The sequence below is a fragment of the Ochotona princeps genome, chromosome 2 (assembly GCF_030435755.1).
Source record: "Ochotona princeps isolate mOchPri1 chromosome 2, mOchPri1.hap1, whole genome shotgun sequence".
Lineage (NCBI taxonomy): Eukaryota > Metazoa > Chordata > Mammalia > Lagomorpha > Ochotonidae > Ochotona > Ochotona princeps.
In genome coordinates this window covers 19,243,825-19,255,935 of record NC_080833.1, presented here as the reverse complement: position 1 = coordinate 19,255,935, position 12,111 = coordinate 19,243,825, and the positions used below count along the sequence as shown (strand labels likewise).

Here is a 12,111-nt window from a genome sequence, read left to right as displayed (position 1 = left end):
GGCAGCACTAGCTCCTGGCCCGTGCTCAGCGTCTCCCCTTCCCAGACAGCAGAGCCGAAGATGACCCCTGAGCCACCTGGGCTCGAGTCTACCCGGGGTATTTGCTCCCCTCACTCCATACCCTGGCTTCCGGGGACCACTCAGGCTCTGGGGCTCCGACGGCTCCCTCTCATGGACACCCAGGTCTTCTCCCCCTCTCCCGAGACTGGAAACACCCTGGTTCTTTGCTAAAAGAGCTGGTAGGACTGACCTTGGTAGACTAGGCAGCCAGCATGGCATCCAGTTGCTGGAAGGAGCAGAACATTCCGGGCTGAGTCTGTGGGTGAGGCCTCAGCCTTCCAGAGCCCTGAGCAGGGGCTCTCAGGTCCGGATTGCCCACTCTGATCCTCAACTTAGCAAGGCAGCGGGGGCAACCTCTGCCAGCCTCCCTGATGAGGCTGTTGAGTGTCAACCAAGATAAAAACAGTCCAAAGACCTCAGGGTGAACTGTCAGAATACATGTGACAGTAGTGTCATAGTGACCCAGCACCTGAGCTTGGCTGTTGAACACAGCCATCCGAGCAACTTGTTAAGCAGACATTTCTTGGCCCCACATGGAGAGTCTGGCCATGTGCATTTTCCGAGCGTGTCAGAGATCAGGGACTCCTGCCCTAGCCCGTTGTCTGAATGTCCCCATTCCACACCAAAGGAGCCACTGGAGTCAGAGGCGTGGCAGCGAGAGGCAGCCCAGGCGGTGCCAAAAGGGTGGACGCTGCACCGGGCGTAGTTCTGAGGGCTTTACCCTTGTTTGCTGACTTAATCTTCACAGCAGTTGTAAAGTTGGCACCATTATTATCCCCGTTTTATAGATAAGGAGGTGGAGTAATGGGCCCCAAGTACACAGCCCAGGCAGCGCTAGAGCCTGGACTGCAGGCCAGGCAGAAGGGTTGGCCCTGACCCAAAGGCGTTGCTGGCCCCTGGCTGTGGGTCCAAGCACCTGCTTGGTACCTACCTGGTCTGTTACCGTGTGGCCTCAGGTGGCCTGCCCAATGAATGAGACAGGATGGGCCTGGGGGGACCCCGGGGCATCTTGGGGCCCTGCACTCCCCACCCACAGCCTGCATACCCTCCCCAGGTTCTGTATCACCTCTTTGAGGAGTTTGCCAGCTATGACACTGTGGGCATCGTGGACATCGTCCTCGGCTTCCTGAGCTTCTTCGTGGTGTCCCTGGGAGGGGTGTTCGTGGGCGTGGTCTATGGGGTCATCGCAGCCTTCACCTCCCGCTTCACCTCCCACATCCGCGTCATCGAGCCGCTCTTCGTCTTCCTGTACAGCTACATGGCCTACCTGTCCGCTGAGCTCTTTCACCTGTCAGGCATCATGGCGTGAGTGGGGTGTGGCAGGCTGTGGGGTGTGGCAGGGAAGTGGCCAGTGTGGGACCAGGGACCTCCCTGGGACCCAGCCTCCAGATCCAAGCAGGCTCTTACAGTGGGTGTTGCCTGGAACAGGGGCCCTTCCACTGTGCCCCATGGAACCCTAGAACCTTGCCATTCTGACTGAAGGCAGCTAAGGCAGGGGCCATTTGCATTAGGGTCACCCAGATTCCCCTGGAAGCCCCTGAGCATAAACCCCGGGGAGTCAGTTCTACTGCCTCCTCCCTTCACTTGTCTTGGAGGGAGGCTGCGGGCATGGCTGGACTCCACTCTCCTATGCTCCTTCCCCACAGCCCCCTGCCAAGCGCTCAGGGCTTCTGGTGAAGTGAGTAGAGCTCTTACGTCAGGGAGGGGTATTTGAGGGCATTGCTGATAGGGGAGGACCGGGCGCTGCCTGGGGCAACAGGTATGGGTCCCAGGCTGCCGCTTAGAGCACAGCTGTGAGGAGCCCACTGCGCTTGTGGGGAGGAACCCAGTCAGTGACATCCTATCTGTAAGTGCAAGAAGGTGCCTGTGCCCGTGGGGCTGGATGAGAACAGGGCAAAGCACGGGGCTCCTGCCCATGACCACCTGCCCTGGTCAGCCCCGCTCTCCACACCCCCAGACTCATCGCCTCGGGCGTGGTAATGCGCCCCTACGTGGAGGCCAACATCTCGCACAAGTCGCACACCACCATCAAGTACTTCCTGAAGATGTGGAGCAGCGTCAGCGAGACCCTCATCTTCATCTTCCTCGGTGTCTCCACCGTGGCCGGCTCCCACCACTGGAATTGGACCTTCGTCATCAGCACCTTGCTTTTCTGCCTCATCGCCCGTGTGCTGGGTGAGCACGGGTGGGTGAGGGCGGCCGTGTGGCAGGCGCCGTGGGTGTGGTGGGTGCCATGTGCAGGGGTGCTGTGGTGGACGGCAGGCTGGGGTAGGGGTGCCGAAGCCCCAGTTGGCTCCTGGCTGCCCCTGCACAGGTGAGGGTGGGGCAGGAAGTCACACTCATGGAGAAGTCACAGCCTGGAGAGTCGTGGCATGAATTGGCCAGTCCCTCTGACCCCGATCCTGCCGGCTTCCTGCAGCCACTTCAGACCCGGTTTCCCAGCCCGGGGCTGTGGGAGGATCAGCCGCAAGCCCTGAACTCGCCCTGTCACTCAGGACACACCTCATGCCACAGCCTGAGTCGCTTCCCTCTCTGATGAGGAACAGGCCTTGGCCCCAAGCTACAGGATGACACATTTGCTTGCTGTGATTTTTAAATTTTTATGCTTATTTTCATTTGAAAGTCAGAGTAACAGAAGGAGAGAGAGAAAAATCTTCCATCTGCTGGTTCACTCCCCAAATGGCCCCAGTGGTCAGCGTGGAGCCAGGTGGAAGCCAGGAGCACCACCTGGCTCTCTCACTTGGGCCATCCTCTGCTGCTTTCCCAGGCTCCTTGGCAGGGAACTGGATCAGAAGTGGAGCAGCGGGGACTTGAACTGGTGCCCATATGGGATACCAGCATCACAAGGTGGTGGCTAGACCTCCTGCCCCCACAGGGCTGATCCTACTTGATGTTTTTTCTCACATGGTTCTTTTCTTTGCATTTTTAATACTGATATGGAACTTTGTGGCGCATGGAAATGTACACAGAGCTCAGCAGCCCCACATGCCCATCACAGTTAGCAGGCTAGCCTGCATCCCAGGCTTGTCTCAGCTTACCCCATTGTCCTTCCTGTGGTCACTGGAGGCCTCAGTAACGTCTCTACAGCTTGTCTAGGTGAGCAAGCCCCAGTGAAGAACCACCAGCTCTTGGACTGAGGGGTTCGATTCCCCCCAGGCTGAGCAGCCAGCAAGTCAGAGAGCTGGACAGGACTTCCAGTAAGCTGGCACAGAAGCCTGAGGGAGGGGCGGCATGACCCCTCCACTGTCCTCTCTGGCAGGTGTGCTCGGCCTGACCTGGTTCATCAACAAGTTCCGCATCGTGAAGCTGACCCCCAAAGACCAGTTCATCATTGCCTACGGGGGCCTGCGGGGCGCCATCGCCTTCTCGCTGGGCTACCTGCTGGACAAGAAGCACTTCCCCATGTGTGACCTGTTCCTCACTGCCATCATCACCGTCATCTTCTTCACTGTCTTCGTGCAGGTGCTGGCGCAGGGCGGGGCAGGGGAGCCCCATGAGACTGCACATGGGTTCTAGACGTCAGCTCTGATGTTCATGTGCTCCCTGACCTTGGACAGCCACACCCCGTTTCTGGGGAGGAGGGCATGAAATTTTTGAGAGCGAGACCTTGTAAAGTGAGCTGAGTGGAGAGTAACCAGAAGGCTGCCAACCTCATTGGGAGGAGCCTGGGTGGCGTTAGTCAGTATGCCAAGCATCTGCTGTGCCGCCAGCCCATTGTGGGTCAAGCATGAAATGGCTCGGCTCTCTTTCTGAGATGTCTGCATTTGACTGACCTGGGCACTACTCCACTGCCCCCAGGCAGCCCAGCTCGGGATGGGCAGTGTCACTGTGCCCTCCCTGGGCCCTGGCCCTGGAGCGTGTCCCTCTCAAGCCCTCCCCTCCTTCCTGGGCGCTCAGCACTGTAGTGCCCCAGACAGCACTTGTCTCTCATGGCTCAGATGATTCGCTGTCCGTTTTGAAAGGAAAAGGCGCTGTACATTTTCTCCTCTCGCTCTTCTTCCATTGTCAAATGTGTTTCACCCTGACTTTGCCATCACTCGCGCTGAGGGTTTTGTTTCCATGAAGGCAGCATTGGGGGGTGGGAGCCTCTCTGTGGAGCCCACTTGCCTGGGTGTCCATCTCGGCTACACTCCTTTCATTGGACCCTGGGATGTTACTTAATCTCTCTGGACCTCAGTTTTCTCATCTGTGAAATGGGGGCACTGCACTGCCTCCTGGGGTCACTGTGGGTATCAGAGAGCTGGTAGAACACCACCAAGTCTGTCATTTGGCAAGTGTGCAGGTTAGCTGTTGGTGTGACTCCTGGGTCCTTCCTGAGGAAGAACAGGGACAGGTGATCATCCCTGCGCGAGGTCACATGGCCCATGTGAGAGTCACTGGACTGGCTGGGCTGCCAGACTTAGTCTGTGTCTACCAGAAGTGCCAGGAGAAAGGTCAGGGACCCCATTGGTGGGGCTGCCTCTAGAGGAGAGCAGAAGGCTCCAGGCTTGCCTGCAAGAGTGTCTGATGCCCACCTGCCCCCCAGGGCATGACCATCCGGCCCCTGGTAGATCTGTTGGCTGTGAAGAAGAAGCAGGAAACCAAGCGCTCCATCAATGAAGAGATCCACACACAGGTACTGGAGGACATGACCTGGTCTGTGTGGGTGCTGGGAGCAGCTAGGCCCCTCCTCCCAGCCCAGTGGGATGCCCCAGGAGGGGGTGTCGTGCCACAGCTGTCTCAGTTGAGATCAGCCCAGGCCTGGAGCCTAGGTGGCTTCAGAGAGGGGGATCTGGGGGAAGACTACAGGAGCTGTGGCTTTGAGACCCAGAGCCAGGACCGCTGGGCTTCAGGATACGTGGAGCGTTGGCGCCCCCTCCTGGCTACTCCTGGAACTACAGGACCGAGCATTGCAGAGCCTCAGCTTCGGGGTGGGGCTCCTGTTGGAGGTCTTGGTAGGGAAGGAGCCCAGGAGTGAAGCTTGACCTGGCCCTGGGCCCGTTTCAGTTCCTGGACCACCTCCTGACAGGCATCGAGGACATCTGTGGCCACTATGGCCACCACCACTGGAAGGACAAGTAGGTGGTGGGCCTGGTGGGCCGGCTGGATGGAGGGAGGGGGACCCGGCATCTCCCTGCCCCTGGGATCTGGCTCCATCCTGCTCTTCTTCTGCTGCCAGGCTCAATCGGTTTAACAAGAAATATGTGAAGAAGTGTCTGATCGCAGGCGAGCGCTCCAAGGAGCCCCAGCTCATCGCCTTCTACCACAAGATGGAGATGAAACAGGCCATCGAGCTAGTGGAGAGTGGCGGCGTGGGCAAGATCCCATCGGCCGTATCCACCGTGTCCATGCAGTGAGTGCCCAGCCCCGTGGCTCCTCGGCCCCTCGGCCCCTCAGCCCCGTGGCCCCTCAGCCCCGTGGCCCCTCGGCCCCTCAGCCCCTCAGCCCCGTGGCCTCTCGGCCTTCGGCCCCTCAGCCCCGTGGCCCCTCAGCCCTCGGCCCCCTGGCCCCTCGGCCCCTCAGCCCCGTGGCCCCTCGGCCCCTCAGCCCCATGGCCCCTCAGCCCTCGGCCCCTCGGCCCCTCAGCCCCATGGCCCCTCAGCCCTCGGCCCCTCGGCCCCTCAGCCCCGTGGCCCCTCAGCCCCGTGGCTCCTCGGCCCCTCAGCCCCATGGACCCTCAGCCCCGTGGCTCCTCGGCCCCTCAGCCCCGTGGCCCCTCAGCCCTTGGCCCCTCAGCCCCATGGCCCCTCAGCCCCGTGGCTTCTCGGCCCCTCAGCCCCATGGCCCCTCAGCCCCGTGGCCCCTCAGCCCCGTGGCTCCTCGGCCCCTCAGCCCTCGGCCCCTCAGCCCCTCAGCCCCAGCAGCATCCCGGGCATGTTCTTGGGAGCCCACTCCATTGCTCTGTTGTCCCAGGAATATCCACCCCAAGACCCTGCCCACCGAGCGCATCCTGCCAGCGCTGTCCAAGGACAAGGAGGAGGAGATCCGCAAAATCCTGCGCAACAACCTGCAGAAGACCAGGCAGCGGGTGAAGGGCCTGTACCCACATCTGCCCCAGACCCTGCCTGCCCTGGCTCCACCCCCTGGCCCGCCCCTGGCCTGCCCTGGCTCCACCCCCTGGCCCGCCCAGTGCCCTCCCCTGCCCTGCCCTCGCTCCACCTCTGGCCTGCCCTGGCTCCACTCCCTGGCCCCCCAGTGCCCGCCCCTGCCCTGCCCTGCCCTCGCTCCACCTCTGGCCTGCCCACTGCCCGCTCCTGCCCTGCCCTGGATCCACCCCTGCCCTGCCCAGTGCCCGCCCCTTTGTCCTTGACCCCCACCTTTCCCATCCCCTACAGCTGCGGTCCTACAACAGACACACGCTGGTGGCCGACCCCTACGAGGAGGCCTGGAACCAGATGCTGCTGCGCAGACAGAAAGCCCGGCAACTAGAACAGAAGGTGGGTCCCAGCCAGATGCAGGCCCTGCCTTTCTCTGGGCCCCCATGCTCCACCAGCCCCCCACAGATGAACTGAACTCAGCTGAACTCTGCCCCCCATCTTGAACCCCAAGCCCAGAGCAGGGTCTTGGAAAGCCTGCTCCGAGCTTTCCCTGGCTCTGTTGATAGGAAGAGAACTGAAGCCGGGGGGTGGGGTGGGGAGGAGGCCCTGCTCAGAGACAGCAGGTTCGGGAAGTGGTTGCCAAGCACCCAGGTACCACCACAATGGCCTCTGAGGGCCTGGTAGCCAGTAGCCCAGTCCTACCTCCTCTAGGGCAGAAAATGCCGAGGGCGTTGGACCGAGAACTTGCTCGGGCAGCAGGGAGGAGACCAGGGGCGGGGACTCGGGCAGCAGGGAGGCCTGCGCAGAAGGGAGGACACACGTGCAGGTCCGTAATGGCAGAAGCGGCCCCTGCCAGAGGCTGAGGTTCGGCTGCACCGCAGGCTGGTGTAAGACTTGAGGTTTTATCCCAGGGACATGGCAGAGCAGGAGGGAAAGAGGGGGACCCTGAGGAGGAGGTGCTGGAGCTGCGAGACCTAGTCACCTGCTGCAGGGCCCAGGAGGAAAGAAGCAGGTGTCCTAGGCGGACACAACCCATAGCGGGGGTGCTGGCTGCCATCCTGGGTGGGCATGGCCCCGTAGCAGGGGTGCTGGCTGCCGACAGGCCCCAGGAAGGCACGAGTTTGCAGGGGAGGGAAGGAGCATAGGTAATCCCTGTGGCCGTTTCCAGCAGTCCGGAACACTGGAAAGCAGCTGGGTGTGTGGGAGTGGCCCAGCCTGCCGAGAGCTGGGGACTAGCCCCAGGAACCCCTGAAGTGCCCACAGGGGATGCACTGTGGGCTTGGGCTTGGAGACTACCCAGATAAAGAATGGCCCCCGGGGCTCTGTCCCACCTGGCCCTGCCTGTTCTTTCCGTCAGATCAACAACTACCTGACCGTGCCAGCCCACAAACTGGACTCGCCCACAATGTCTCGGGCCCGCATCGGCTCAGGTAAGGAAAGAACCTGGATGGGGCTCCTGGGCTGTGTGCCCCATGCTGAAGCCAGGGCTGCTGCTTTCTGATGTGGGAGCGTAGAATGGCCCTGCGGGCATCCCCAAGGGAGAGACACACTGGAGGCTATGGCCCTGGCACCAGGGGCGCGGGGTGGGGTCAGGAGAAGTGGGCACCCATGGCAGCCCCTAGGCCAGTGAGAGAGCTACAGAGTGCAGGGCAGCCAAGGCCCATGGAGCCAGCCTCATGCGGCCTATAGGGGTGGCCACACTCACCAAGGATTATGGGGGTTGCTAGCCTGGGCCCAGGGGGCCCCTGGTGGTAGAGGGGCTGGGTCATGCCTGAGACAGAACCCAGCTCTGCCCACTCTTGCTCCACAGACCCACTGGCCTATGAGCCCAAGGCAGACCTGCCCACCATCACCATCGACCCAGCCTCTCCGCAGTCGCCTGAATCTGTGGACCTAGTCAATGAGGAGCTGAAAGGCAAAGTGTTGGGGCTGAGCCGGGATCCGGCCAGGGTGGCCGAGGAGGACGAGGAGGACGATGATGGGGGCATTACAATGCGGACCAAGGAGCCTTCGTCCCCAGGCACCGATGACGTCTTCACACCGGGGCCTAGCGACAGCCCTAGCTCCCAGCGGATACAGCGCTGCCTCAGTGACCCGGGTCCACACCCTGAGCCTGGGGAGGGGGAGCCCTTCATCCCCAAGGGCCAGTAACCCCCACACCTGTGCTGTCACAGCAGGGGCTGCTGGGGGAGCTGGGGCCCCGCCCCACCCCTGCTCCCACTGCATGGCAGCTGGGCCCCAGCCCCAGCACAGCACGGCTTCCTCCTGCCTCCTGGGAAGTGGCCTCCCCACCTACGCCCTTCCTGCACCCCACCAGAGCTGCAGGGGCGGAAGGCAGGCCCTGCCCCCTCGCTAGGTCAGTCTTCCTCCTGGTGGTGGTGGCCGCTGGGGCCTGAAGCCCCCCAGCCTCAGAAGCCCCCTCCCTGCATTCCATCACCTGCCTCCTTTGGACCCCATCTTTCGAACCAAAGACCTCTGGCTCCAGAAAGGGGGTTACTGAGGTTCCTTGGCCCAGACCAGGTTCCTCTTCCTCAGGGCAGGTACCACCAGGGGAGGGCTGGAGGGTCTGTCCTCACTGCCATGCCTGGATCCGGGGACGGAGGGCATCTTGGGCAGCAGTGAGACCCCCCTGCACTCCCCCAGGGCCTGACACAGGGCTGGCAAGTGCTACTCTGCAGTTCTGCTGCTGTATATGTCCACATAGGACTCTGTGCAGAGAGGGCACCCGTGTGTCTGGACAGAGCTCCACCCTACAGCCCCACCCCTCCACCTGCTCACCCAAAGCACCTATCTGTCCGTCCCCCTCTTTGGACTTGGTCCTCTGCCTGCAGGGTTCTCCTCTGTGGCCCCAGGCTTTCTGACTGCAGAAATGGCCCCAACCCTGGTTGCGGTTCCTCAGGCCTATCTCTTGGGTCTGAATCCACTTCCTCTGAGCCTTTCTGACTTGCCCTGCTGCTGGGTTGGCCCTGGAGCCTCGCCCTCACATGCTTCCCAACTTGCTTGCCCTTAGGGAAGGAAGATCCTCACTGGCATGGGCTACTGGCCCCCTCCCCAAAGGCCATGACTCACCGGCATACAAGGCCCACCACTCCATCACTGCCCCCATGACCAGGCCCTGGACTGGGTGTCTGCCCTCCCCCTCTCCTGGGACACTCATTCCCCTAGGATCGTGCAATAGTCAGGGTGTCCCTTCTCCTAGGGGCTCAGCCACCTGTTGGTCCCCTCTCTCACTCGGGCAGGAGTGCCTGTGCCAGGACAACATCGACAACCATGTACAAAGCCACCGCAGCTGCTGCCGCTCTGCTGCCTGTACAGAAGAAACTGAATCTTTTTCATACTCGAATAAATCAATGTGAGTTTTTGATAGAGTCAAGGGCTGTGTGCTTCCCCCAGAGGCTGGTACAGGGAACCACTTGATGTCCATTGGCCCCTGGTGTGACTGCTGCATGCACCCGGCAGGGAAGATCCAGCAGGGGGCCATTCCAACACGCGTGGGTGCAAGAGGTGCAAAGTGAGGTCGGGGGCAGATCAAGGAGGCTTTGATTGACCTGTGGGATCCAGGGCAGGACTTACACCTGAGCCTACAACCAGGACTCAGAAGGGTTGCAAATATTATAGCTGGGAGTGCTAACAGGCCAGTGTGGCCTGGTCGGAGTGCAGCAGAGGGAGTGAGGGCCTTGCAGCTAATAAGGTTTGGGTCTTTAGCAAGGGCAGTGAGAAGTCACTGGGACTCCTTGTTGGCACCCTGTGGTGAGCACAATGACCCCTCAGGTGTGTCCAGCTCAGTTCAACTGCAGGGGGACCGCTGAGGTGTGTTTCCAGGAGTTTACCACCAGAGGGCAGTGGGGGCCTTGCACACACCCAGAAAAGCAGCTCTTTTGCCCACCCTGGGGCCTGAGACTGGAGATGTTTTGACTCAGGAAACAGGAAGGGCTCAAGGCAAAAACCCCGGAGGAAAGAGACACATTGTCCATTTCAGCACCAATGGATGACCCAGCAGGTGTTGATGGCAGTACACCCAGAGATGATCCCGTGGAGGTGTAAGGCTGAGGCTGCCAACCCTGTACCTGCAGGGGCAGGAGGAGGCAGCTGAATTGCATGGCTTGCTGGGACTGCAGCTATGGACAGCAGAGCCCAGCCCTGTGGGCAGCTAAGGGGCCACACCCAGGGATGGGGGGAGTGAAAGCAAGGGGGATGGGTTATTGAGGCAGTGCTGCCCACTTGGTCTTTGTGTGGATGCAAAGCCCTTGCTTATCTTCACGTCTGCAGACTTCTGGGTCAAGAGAAGCTGGGGAAACAGTGACACTGATTGCACAACACGGTAAATGCACCAAATGCCCCTAGACTGTTCACTGTAAAGCATTTACTTCTGTGAATGGCACCTCCAGCCCTTTTTAATAGGAGAAAGGGTAACGCCTCCTCCCCCACATCAGCAGCAAAGCCCTTCTCATCCCGACCTGGAGCCTCACTTCAAACATGTGTCACCAGCAGAACCCTTTAAACGAGACAGCAGGGGGCACAGATGACCAGATGACGGTAATACAAAACCCACTCCAGGATAGGGCCTTGGCAGTAACACCAGGATGTTGCCAGGATGTCCCCAGGTCACCACGTTCCATATCAAAGGCCTATTCAAGTCTCTGCATCTGATGCCAGCTTCCTGCTGACGGTGTCCTGGAAGGCAGCAGGTGTTGGACAAGGGCAGTGCGACCCGCTTGGGACACCCAGGTGAAGTTCCAGACTCCTGCCTTAGGCCTGGCTTTGTCTCAGCTGTTGGAGGCATTTGGAGAGCGAACCCGCGGAGGGAAGATCTTTCTCTGCCTGTCCTTCTGTTTTTCAGGTAAACAACAATTTTTAAAATTTTAAGATTCACTTTTTAATTTTTTTGATGATTTTTACATAACTGATTAGGGTGATAAGGCTCAGGGGCTACGGAAGGTAGGTGAGGTCACCATTTCCACATTCTCTTTTTTTCCTCCCTGTATCTGGGAGGGCGCAAGCAGAGAAGCCACACCCAGCTTCCCAGATGCCCCCGCACCCTGGGATGGAGGACAGCCACCCGACACCACCCCAGGGTCCCCGATGTGGGGCATGCTCTGAGGGTCCTGCTCATAAGGTCTTGATAGTTCAACAGTTCCAGATTACTCCCGATCTCGCAACTCCTCGCACGACAAAATCGCTCTAGAATCCACTGGTTCATAGTCCCTCTTAGAGTCTCCGATTGCCCAGATATTCACTGCCAACACTTGGCTGGGGTAGTTGATCAATTTGTTCTGTCCTCCATCATACCAGCTGTGCTATGCAGATTCCAATGTACTGCCATATCCTCCATGTGCAGCTGGATATGCTGTCCATTGCCCTGTCTAAGCCACTGAGGCCCAACCCTGACCCATGCACTCCACGGTCAGACCATGGAACCTGCAATTCTCTCCATGGCTGGGGTTCTAAGCCAGCAATTCAATTGAGGGATCTCCATAAAAACTTCATCTGAGGTGATCCCAGACCTGCTTCTTGTGTGTGCTTGCCAATACAGGGTCTGCCACAGTCTATCACTTATGCGCAGCGCTTATGCACACGCTGATGGTTGCAATTGCTGGGTCAGTTCTGACTCTAGCCCTGTCTTCTACACAAACCAATGGGTGTTGCAGCCCATACCAATCCTGCACACCACACACTCCATTCTCACACACACTAGTGGGAGCTGCAGCCTAGTTGGAGCAACCCACAATAACTCCCACAAGGCCCACCCCCTACCCTGGTTCCCATGCTTGCCAGTCTGTCCCACATCCCATTCTGCTCTCATACATGTCAATGGGCATTGAAACCTAGTCCTACCCAACCAGCCCCACTATCCAGCCCACACACCTGCCAGCAGGTGCCACTCTATCTAACCATGCTTGCCCCAGTCCTGGTTCTCATGCTCACCAGTCGGAGTGGCAACCCAAGAGGGAGATGCCCACTGTTTCCCTACTGGGCCGACTCCCACTCCAGATCCTGTACACTCCAGGTGGTTCTGCAGTTTAACTTGACAGAA

The 12,111-nt window shown here is 59.9% G+C and overlaps 1 protein-coding gene across 1 annotated transcript in view; it reads left to right on the top strand.

Moving 5' to 3' along the window:
* SLC9A1 (solute carrier family 9 member A1) overlaps positions 1 to 8,746 on the top strand; it is a 49,919-nt gene extending 41,173 nt beyond the window's left edge. The window contains exons 3-12 of the mRNA XM_004592204.2: positions 1,115 to 1,365; positions 2,018 to 2,235; positions 3,320 to 3,522; positions 4,586 to 4,675; positions 5,047 to 5,117; positions 5,219 to 5,392; positions 5,953 to 6,067; positions 6,375 to 6,476; positions 7,435 to 7,507; positions 7,888 to 8,746. Coding sequence (XP_004592261.1) covers positions 1,115 to 1,365; positions 2,018 to 2,235; positions 3,320 to 3,522; positions 4,586 to 4,675; positions 5,047 to 5,117; positions 5,219 to 5,392; positions 5,953 to 6,067; positions 6,375 to 6,476; positions 7,435 to 7,507; positions 7,888 to 8,228 — 1,638 coding nt within the window. The 3' untranslated portion in view covers positions 8,229 to 8,746. The remainder of the gene's footprint in view (positions 1 to 1,114; positions 1,366 to 2,017; positions 2,236 to 3,319; positions 3,523 to 4,585; positions 4,676 to 5,046; positions 5,118 to 5,218; positions 5,393 to 5,952; positions 6,068 to 6,374; positions 6,477 to 7,434; positions 7,508 to 7,887) is intronic.
* The last annotated feature ends 3,365 nt before the right edge of the window (positions 8,747 to 12,111 follow it).